At 50.5% G+C, this 10,011-nt stretch overlaps 3 protein-coding genes across 3 annotated transcripts in view; all 3 read right to left on the reverse strand.

Moving 5' to 3' along the window:
- Window positions 1–1,988: 1,988 nt before the first annotated feature.
- On the reverse strand, window positions 1,989–3,257 carry EAH_00049010 (DNA/RNA binding protein, putative; the record flags this gene model as incomplete). The annotated part of the gene is made up of 1 exon (XM_013394436.1): window positions 1,989–3,257. One exon carries the CDS (start codon window positions 3,255–3,257, stop codon window positions 1,989–1,991), a length of 1,269 nt encoding a protein of 422 aa, XP_013249890.1.
- Window positions 3,258–4,563: 1,306 nt separating this feature from the next.
- EAH_00049020 (hypothetical protein) lies at window positions 4,564–6,560 on the reverse strand (the record flags this gene model as incomplete). The annotated part of the gene is made up of 6 exons (XM_013394437.1): window positions 4,564–4,635; window positions 4,773–4,799; window positions 4,939–4,998; window positions 5,563–5,848; window positions 6,419–6,434; window positions 6,551–6,560. The coding sequence occupies 6 exons, from the start codon at window positions 6,558–6,560 to the stop codon at window positions 4,564–4,566; spliced, it is 471 nt and encodes a 156-aa protein (XP_013249891.1).
- An 808-nt stretch (window positions 6,561–7,368) lies between these two features.
- The window catches only part of EAH_00049030 (RNA helicase, related), a gene marked incomplete at both ends in the record, with an annotated part of 6,497 nt that continues 3,854 nt past the window's right edge, over window positions 7,369–10,011 (reverse strand). Inside the window, one exon of the mRNA XM_013394438.1 lies at window positions 7,369–10,008. Within this exon, the coding sequence (XP_013249892.1) occupies window positions 7,369–10,008 (2,640 nt within the window). The remainder of the gene's footprint in view (window positions 10,009–10,011) is intronic.

Here is a 10,011-nt window from a genome sequence, read left to right on the forward strand (position 1 = left end):
AAAGGAGACAGATAAACAGACAAAAGGAGACAAATAAAGAGACAAAAGGAGACAGATAAAGAGACAAAAGGAGAGAGATAGAGAGACAAAAGGAGACAGATAGAGAGACAGAAGGAGACAGAAAGAGAGACAAAAGGAGACAGAAAGAGGAGGCAAAATGAGACAGTTAAAGAGACAAAAGGAGACAGTTAAAGAGACAAAAGGAGACAGATAAAGAGGCAAAAGGAGACAGATGGAGAGACAAAAGGAGACAGAAAGAGGAGGCAAAATGAGACAGAAAAAGAGATAGAAGGAGACAGTTAAAGAGAGAAAAGGAGACAGCAGATACCACGATTAGAGGCAAAGGGAGACAAAAAGAGACAAAAGGAGACAGCACAGTATTAGGGTTGAACGGAGACAGGAGGAGACAGAGAGACAAAAGGAGACAGCAATAGATAAACGGCGACAAATAAAGAGGAGACAGAAAGAGACAAAACGAGATAGAGGAAGGAACAGCAGCAGTGCAGCATTCTCAGTCTCTCTTCATATATCAAGGCTTTAGGGTTTAGAGTATAGAGTTTAGGGTTTAGGGTTTAGGGTTTAGTGAGAGGGAGACATAAACAACGCGAGCATCCCCTTATGTGTCTCTGTCTCTTCTCTGTCTCTGTCTCTGTTTGCTGTCTCTTCAGGCTGTCTCCACAAGACAAGGGACACCCGCCTCTGTTGCTGATTTCGTTGTGAGGCCGACAGGAGAAAAACCTGCCAGCCCCACACAACGCCTCATTCCTTAGCCTGCATGCATGCACTGCATGCATGCATGCAAAGTCTGCATGCATGCAAAGTCTGCATGCATGCAACGCCTGCATGCACGCAAAGCCTGCATGCATGCACAGTCTGCATGCATGCAATGCATGCATGCATGCATGCATGCACAGACTGCATGCATGCAATGCATGCATGCAGGTTCTACAGCTGCTACACAGACACACAGAGCGAGCCAAGTGCAGCAGCATGCGCAACCGTATTCTCTGTCTCTGTCTCTGTCTCTGTCTCCTTCTCTGTCTCTTCCTCTTCCTTTCTTCATTATCTCCTTTTATTTGTCTTCGCAATAACCCCCAGCAAAGAAGTACATACAAATTGTCTCCTTTTGGCTGTCTATGCACCCCACCAACCCTAACCTTTCTATGACACCCTCTGTGGGGCCCCCCAGTACCCTCTTTGGGGCATCCCAGTACCCTCTTTGAGGCCCCCCAGTACCCTCTTTGGGGCCCCCTAGGGTCCCCTGTGGGGCCCCCTAGTGTCCCCTGTGGGGCCCCCCGTTACCCTTTGTGGGGCCCTGCTGCTGAACGTGTGGTGGTTGATATGTCTGCGTTTGCGTCTGTCTTTGTGTCTCCTCTTTTGTCTCCTGGAGGGACAGAAGGAGACAGTTTAGGAGACAGTTAATGTGCTAAAGGGGCTGCGCTGTCTCCTCGCAGCTACCAGCTGAGTTTTTGTTTTTCTTTAAAAGTGTTTAGTGTTAGAGGGGCTAAACAAAGGCAATTAAAAAACCTTCTATCCCTCGTAGGAGAAAAACAGCCCCAAAAGAACATGCATGCATGCATGCATGTTCTTCTGGTTGCATGCATGCCTCTAGAGAGTTTCTTCTCTTCACGTGCATGCAGGTGTACGTACACTTCAGGGGCTGTCTTTCTAATTGAATACACCCAAAGACAATCGCCCCCAGCATAATAGCAGACAAGAGCAGCTAAACAAATATACAAAATAGCAGCAACAGCGGCGGCAACAGCTGCAGCAACAGCAGCAGCAGCAGCAGTAGCAGCAGCAACAGCGGGTCCTCCCTTTGTTGCTGTCTCTTCTGCCGGTATTGCATTTGCTGCTTCGCCGATATTGCTGCTGCTCCTCTCAGCAGCTGTCTCTGTGTCTGTGTGCCTCTAAGACGCAGAGAGAAGGTGTTGGTCGGGTGTCTCCTTTGTGTCTCTGTCTCCTTTTTGCAAGTAGAGACACATTGATTAAAAGAGAAATGGTGCTGTCTCCACTTCTGTCTCCTCTACATAAAGCTGTTCTAATTCAGGGGGGTGCAGCGGCAGGCCTTTAAGAACCTTCTGCTGCAGTTTGCTGCGTAGTGCTGCAGCAAGAGCAGCACCAGCAGCAGCAAGCTCGTCCTCAATGGAGACAGCAGCAAAAGTGTCTCCTTTTCCCCTTGGTAGAGACAACTGACAAGGTAGCAGAGTATTATATATATGTCTCTCCATTGTATGCTGCATTTCTATTGCTGTTGCGGTGTACATGCACCTTGATAGCAATTCAGAAGGAATAAGACAAGGGTCTGTGTCAAATAACAAACCCCCGGACAGTTTAGCTTCTTTTGCTGCTGTCTCTTCACCCTCTATGGTGTCTCCTGTCTCCCTTCTCCTCCATGCAGCCTCTTGCTGCTGCTGATAATGCTGCGCGTACTGCAAAGCCTGCTGCTGCTGCTGCTGCAGGAATTGCTGCTGCAGGAGCAGCAGCTGCTGCTGCTGCTGTTGCTGCTGCTGTTGATATAAAGAAAGATTGAGACGGGAGGTATCTTCCTGCCACGAGACTGTCTCTGCTGCTGCTGGTGCTGTTGCTATTGCTGCTGCTGCTGCTGCTGGTGCTGCTGCTGCTGCTGCTGAGCTGCCATGCCATCGTTTCCCTCTGCTGCACCCGTCTTCTTCTGCAGCAGCAGAAGCAGCAGCAGCAGAAGCAAGTTCTACTGAGATTCGAGCTGTCCCTAATGCAGCCCCATCCATACATTGCTGCGCATTTGCTGCTGCTGCTGCATCTACAAATATAACTGTCCCCTTGCTGCCTGCACCTAAACGTGTCTCTATAATGTCTCCAAAGGGGATGAAGTGTCTGTACAGCGCATTTTCTGTACAATGTGCATCTAGGCCCCGAATGATAATCTTCCTTGCTGCTGCTTCAGCAGCAGCAGCAGTACCAGCAGCAGCACCAGCAGCAGCAGGTGTATGTACACCCCGTTTACGCTTGCTGAGAGAAGGACAAGGGCAGCAAGCTGCTGCTCTTTGCTGCGCTTCTCTTGCTGTTGCATTGAATATCTTTTCTAGTGCTGAGCACAAAGAAGCATCTGTTCTATTATACCAAGACCCTCCTCCCCCTGCTGCTGCTGCTGCTGCTGCTGCTGCTGCTGCTGCAGGGCCAGCAGCAGCAGCAGCAGCAGCAGCAGCAGCAGCAGCACGGCTGCTATGCGATCGGTTAACCCGAATACTTCTACCGTGACAGAGGGCCCCGTTCATTTCTTGCAGGGCCCTCTCAGCCTCTGCACTGTCTCTAAAATGCACAAACCCAAACCCTTTGCAGCTTCCTTCAAAGGAGACAAAAGGAGACACATCAAACACACAAAAAGACAAAAGGAGACAATTTTAAAGATATATTAAAACAGATATAATAGAGACATAGAAAGCGATAAAAGGAGACAAGTAAAAGATATCAAATGAGATATAATAATCAAACACATAAAGACAAAAGGAGACAATTAAAAGATATTTAATAATATTAAAAGAGACACAGCAAGTGATAAAAGGAGACAATTAAAATATATTAAAAGAAGCAATTGAAGGAGATTAAAAGAGGTATAGTAGACAAGCAGCAAGAGACAAAAGGAGACAATTAAAAGATATCAAAAGAGATATAATAATCAAACACATAAAGACAAAAGGAGACAATTAAAAGGTATTAAAAGAGACAAAAGGAGACAAATAAAAGAGACACAAAAAGAGACAAATAAAAGAGATAGAAAGACAGGTTAAAGACACCCAACAGGAGACAAAGGAGACAAATAAGAGCGATGAAAAGATATAAAAGAGACAGAGAAAGACATATAAAAGAGATAAAAGAGAGACAAAAATAGACAAGACGAGATATAAAAGAGACACAAACAGACACACAAGGGGATATAAACAAGACATAAAAGAGACAGGCAAAAGAGACACAAAAGGAGACAGAGCAAGACAAAAGGAGACAAAAGGGGACAAGAGAAAGCAAAAGGGGACAAAAGGAGACAGAAGCAGAGACAGAGACCGATACACAAAGAGAAAGAGAGAGAGAGAGAGACAGACAGAGACAGAGACAGAGACAGACAGAGAGAGAGAGACAGAGACAGAGACAGAGACAGAGACAGAGAGACACAGAGACAGAGATAGAGAGAGAGAGAGAGACAAAGACAAAGACAGAGACAGAGAGAGACAGAGACAGAGACAGAGACAGAGACAGTGACAGAGACAGAGAGACAGAGACAGAGAGAGCGACATGGAGATATAAACCGAAAGACAGAGACAGAGACAAGGAGACAGCGGTGGAGACAAATGCACGAAGAGGGTGAGTTTGTGTAAGCGAGCACTTCTACTGAGAGGAAAAGGAGACCAGCAGCAGCAACAGCAGCAGCAGCAGCAGCAGCAACAGCAACAGCAACAACAGCAGCAGCAGCAACAGCAGCAGCAACAGCAGCAGCAGCAAGTGTTGCTGCCTAGTGCGGACCTGTATTTGTGTCTAGAATGAGTTTAACTAGCCCCACAGAGTTATAGTGTCTCCTAAATAACTCCTCTACTTCTTCTCTGCAAGTAGCCGGGTCCAGGCTGCCAACCCAAATGGAGACTGTCTCCTCACCAGAGACACCTGAAGGCAACGCACTAAACCCTAAACCCTAAACCCTAAACCCTAAACCCTAATCCCTTGACCCGAACTAAAACCCCTAAACCCTAAACCCTAAACCCTGAACCACAGCCCCAAAGACCTAAACCCAAAACCCTAACCCCTGAACACCCCATCCCCCCAATAACCTAAACCCTAAACCCTAAACCCTAAACCCTAAACCCTAGACCCTAAACCCTAGATCTTCGGCTGAGTTTATTTGTAATAGTAGAGACTGCAGTGTTTGTTTGTGTGTCTCCTTTAGTTACTGCATTAAATATATCTGACCTGGCGTTGCTGTTCCTGCTGCTGCGGGCGTCCCTGGTGCTGCTGCTGCAGCAGGGAGACCTGCAGCAGCAGGAGGAGGAGCAGTAAGCGGAGCAGGAGCAGGAGCAGCAGAAGGAGCGTTGTGAAGCTGAGGAGGCTTGCTGTACACTGTCTTGCTGTGGGGTGTAGCTGTTAGATTAAATGAAGCCCAATTTAATTTATATTTATGCTGTCTCCCTGGGACTAGCTTCCCATTCATATGCATTAAAACATATTGAGCTTCAGCAGTTGAAGAGAATTCACAGAAAGCAAAGCTGGGGTGTCTATACACCTTATCTCTACAGACACGTACAGCTCTAATGCTGCCTGCAAACTCTAAGAACATATGATGAGTTATATAACTTTCTTCTATTACCCCAGACACCTTATCTAAATCTCCGACCCATAGCGTTCGCTTCTCTTCAGGCCGCATGCTGCTGCTAACTCGTGTATCATCTCCTGGGGCTTGTACATCTTCTGCTGCAGCAGCATGACATTTGGGGCTGCATGCGGAGACACTATTGAGGTGTGAATACATCTTTTCCTTCTATTCGATGAGTTATATTGCAGTCAAATATACATCAACGTCCTTATACACACTCTCACGTTAATACACCTGCTGCTGATAATGCTGCTGCTCCTCCTCCTGCTGCTGCTAAACAGCTTCCTGTTGCTGATGAAGATCCTGCTGCACCAGATGCGAACCTTGCTGCTGCTGCTGCTGTGCTGCTGCTGCTGCTGTGCTGCTGCTGTTGCTGCTGCTGCTGCTGTTGCTGCTGCTGCTGTTGCTGCTGCTGTTGCTGTTGCTGCTGCTGCTGCTGCTGCTGCTGCAGGGGGCTGTGAGATGACGACGTAGACTAGGTCAAGAGTGAGGACACGAAGAACAAACAAACTGCAAGACAAACAAAACAAAGAAATATGAAGCTGTTGTAATTATCGGGGTGTATAGGGAGACACCTCATACAAAGCGCAGCAAAAAGAGAAATAAATATATAAAAATAAAAGACAAATAGAAAAAGACAATTAACTTAAATTCGAACAAAATTAATCTGCAGAACCTCACTGCTGCAGGCGGCTAGAGCAGCAGCAGCAGCAGCAGCAGCAACAGCAGCAGCAGCAGCAGCAGTAGCAGCAGCAGTAGCAGCAGCTGTAGCAGCAGTATTTCTGTTTTATCTCCAAAGATATACGTCAACAGCATATTATTTGCATTATATTTATTGTTTAAATAAATAAGATAAAAAGATAATAATAAACAAAGAAGAACGCATCTACTCTCCCGGCGAAACCCCTCAACACATTTTTTGTTTGTCTTCATCTGCTGCTGTCTCTTCTTTGTTTTTGCTGCTATTAAAACAAACGAATATATCTCTCTCAGTTTTATTTTATTTTTATTTTTATTATTTTTAGTCTTTTTCTTTCTCTTTATCCTTCAAATGCCCCCCTCCGCTTGAGGTGACCTTACCATGACCACTGGTCACCTAAAACCCTAAACCCTAAACCCTAAACCCTAAACCCTAAACCCTAAACCTTAATGAATTGCTCTTTCCGTAGGTTCCAGAGCGGATGCAGGGATCAGAAGTTGCGGGTCACCGACCCCACAACATCAGCGCTAAACACTAAACCCTAAAACCCTAAAACCCTAAACCCTACACCCTAAACCCTAAACCCTAAACCCGAAAGGGGACATTAGAAGAAGGCAGTTTATTCGGCTGTCTATGCAGCAACGAAGTGAAGATACACCCGAACCACCATCATCAAATCAAATAAACCCAAATGCTTCCAGCCATTGTTCGTTAGGGAAATATAAAAAAGCTGCTGCTGCAGCTGTCATTGTTATTGCTGCTGTTGCAGCGGCTATTGCTGCAGCAGCAGCTGCTGCAGTTTCTGTTGTTCCTATTGTTTCTGCTGCAGCTGCTGGTGCAGCTGCTGATGCAGGCGTTACTGCTCTTGCTGCAGCTGCTGATGCAGCTGCTACTAATGCTGCTGTAGCTGCTGCAGCTGCTGCTGCAGCTGCTGTTGCTGCAGCGGCTGCAGCAGCCACGGCGATGCAGCAGACGGACCTGGTGGCAGCAGCAGCAGCAGCAGCAGCAGCAGCAGCAAATGAAGGCAAAAGACAAAACGGCGCTGATGCACGAATACAGATTAATTAAAACATTTAAACAACACTCAAAAATGCATAGGGCTAAGATAAACAACAGAGACGGCAGCAGCTGCTGCTGCTGCTGAAGCTGCTGAAGCTGCTGCTGCTGCTGCTGCGCTGCTTGCTGCTGTAAAAGAGGCCCTGCCGAAAAGGAGATGCCCCGGATGCTGCTGCAGCTGCTGATGCAGCAGCAGCAGCTGCTACTACTACTGCTACTACTACTGATCGCACGTCCTCTTCTGCTGCTGCTGCTGCAGCTGCTGCTGGGCCTCTTAGTGTGGCGCGGGATGATCTCTAATGCTGCTGCTGCTGCTGCTGCTGCCTATCTCCTGGCTGCAATGCTGCTGCGCGAAGAGACACCAACGTGCTGCTTCATGAAGAGACAGACAAGGCAGCGGCAAGGGACAGTCGGGGGGGTTGTTGAGGGGACAATCAGCAGCAGCAGCTGCAGCAGCAGCAGCAGCAGCAACAGCCTGTTCCAGCACCACTAGGAGAGGCAGCAACTCCTCGACTGGGAGAGCTACAACGAAGTACTGCAGCGCGTCTGTAGCTACTGCTGCCTGCAGCTCCTGGCGCTGCTGCTGCAGCAAGAGTTGCTGCTGCTGCTCGTGGCGCTGTTGCTGCAGCAGCAAGCGCTGCTGCTGCTGGTGCTGCTGCTGCTCCTGCGTCTCCTCCCAGACGTCCTCAATAACTTGACGCTGCTGCAGCACCAACTCCACTTGCTGCTGCTGATGGTCTCTCCAGAGCTGCTGCATCGAACTATCATGCTGTTTGTGCTGCTGCTGCAGCTGCTGCAGCGTGTAGCGCTGCAGCATCAGCTGCAGCTGCTGCCTGTTCTGTAGCTGCTTCTCTTCTCGCCGCTGCTGCTGCCGCAAGTCTGCTGTCTCCTGCATTTGCTGCTGCAAAATCCCCTCTAACCTCTTCTCTGCTGCTGCAGCCAACTCATCCCGTTGCTGCTCCTGCACCCGCTGCTGCTCCAGCTCTTGCTGCTGCTGCTGCTGTTGCTGCTGCTGTTGTTGCTGCTGCTCCAGCTCTGGTTGCTGCTGCCCTTGCTGCCGCTGTTCCTGCTGCTCCATCTCTTGCTGCTGCTGCTGCTCCTGCTGCTGCACACCCTGCTGCTGCTGCTGTTGTTGCTGCTGCTGCTGCTGCAAGTATCTGAAAAGGACGAAGGCCACGGGAGCATGATCTGCAGCACTTTGCTGCTCTCGGCGTACGAAGTGTGCTGCTCTAGCAGCCAGAGCAGCAGCAGCAGCAGCAGGAAGGTTGGCGGCGACAGCAGCAGCAATATCTGCAGCAGCAGCAGCAGGATCGGCAGCAGCAGCAGCAGCAAGTGCAGCACGAAGTGCAGATCCATCAATACAAAGCTGCTGCTGCACTACTGTGGCGTCTTGTAAGTCATGACGCACACAAAAAGACAAAACCCGTCGTTCTTCTTCTGCTGCTGCATGCGGAGCAGCAGCAGCTGCAGCAGCTGCTGCTGCTCCAGTAGCAGCAGCAGTAGCAGCCAATGGGCTATACTCCAGCACCAAATGAAGGCAATCCGGCTGACACCTGCTGCTGCTGCTGCTGCTGCTGCTGGGCTCTGCCTCGCCGGAGCCCAACCGGCGGTTACCCAAAGCCTGCAGCCGCAGCGCCATCCCTCGCTGCTGCTGCTGCAGCTGGTGCTGCTGCTGCGGCTGTTGTTGTTGTTGTTGCTGCTGCTGTTGTTGCTGCTCCCGCGGGATAAAGTGGCCGAGGACGGAGATAGGCTGCGATGCTGCTGCTGCTGCTGCTGCTGCTGTATCCGCAGCAGCAGCAATCGGAACGCCCGCAGCTTCATGAGAGGCTGCTCGTCCAGGTGTTGCTGCTGCTGCTTTTGCTGCTCCTGCTGCAGCAGCAGCGCTTGCTATGGGCGTGACGGGAAGCGCACAGAGGTAGTTTGCTGCTACTGCTGCCTCCTGGTCACCCTCGCCCGCTGCTGCTGCTGCTGCTGCTGCTGCTGCAGCAGCAATAGAGTCTATGTACCAGGAAGAGAGGCTGTCTGGCGGGAAGCTCGAGCGGCGGCGGCTTTGTTGCTGCTGCAGTTGCTGCAGCTGGTGCAGCAGCACCTGCTGCTGCTGCAGTCCCAGTCGCCGCTGTTGCTGCTGCTGCTGCTGCTGCTGCTGCGGCTGCGGCTGCCTGGGCTGCTGCTGGACGCTCCTACTCACGCGGCCTCCTGCGCGACCTCGGCCCCTTGCTGTTGCTGATGCTGCTGTTGCTGTTGCTGCTGCTGCTGCTGCAGGCATCGAGTGTCTCCGTCCATGCCGCAGCACCCAAGGGCTTCTCTGACTAACTTGCTGCTGCACCTGCATGTGCTCCAGCAGCTGATGCTGCCGTTCCCACTGTCTCTTCTGCTCTATCTCCCGCTGCTGCTGCTGCTCCCGCTGCTGCTGCTCCACTTCGTGCTGCTGCTGCTGCTGCTCCTGCTGCTGCTGGCGTTGTTGCTGCTCTACTTCGCGGTGTTTGTGATGCTGTCGGTGCTGGTGGTGGGATTGCTGCTGCTGCTGCTGCTGTTGCTGCCGTTCATATTGCTGTTCCTCTTCTTCGTATCGCTGCTGCTCCAGCAGTGCCTTCTGCTGCAGCAGGAACTTGCTGTGTCTCTCCAGGTCAGCTTGCTGCTGCTGCAGCTGCCGCTGCGCAATGCGTTGCTGCTGCTGTCTTTGCTGCTTATCTGCTTCGTCTTCTGTCTCTCTCTTTTGCTGCTGCAGCAATTCAATTTGCTGCCGCAGCTGCTCTTTGTGGTGCAGCGTAAACTCCAGTTCTGTCTCTTCCCCCTCCTGAGTAGGCAGCAGCAGCAGCTGCGGCTGCTGCTGCTGCTGCTGCTGCTGCTGCTGCTGCTGCTGCTGCTGCTGCTGCTGTTCCTCTTCCAGAGCGCCTTCTGCGTGCGTTCCCGGCTG

This window comes from Eimeria acervulina, genomic scaffold (genome assembly GCF_000499425.1).
Source record: "Eimeria acervulina Houghton genomic scaffold, Eah_scaff785, whole genome shotgun sequence".
Classification (NCBI taxonomy): Eukaryota; Apicomplexa; class Conoidasida; order Eucoccidiorida; family Eimeriidae; genus Eimeria; species Eimeria acervulina.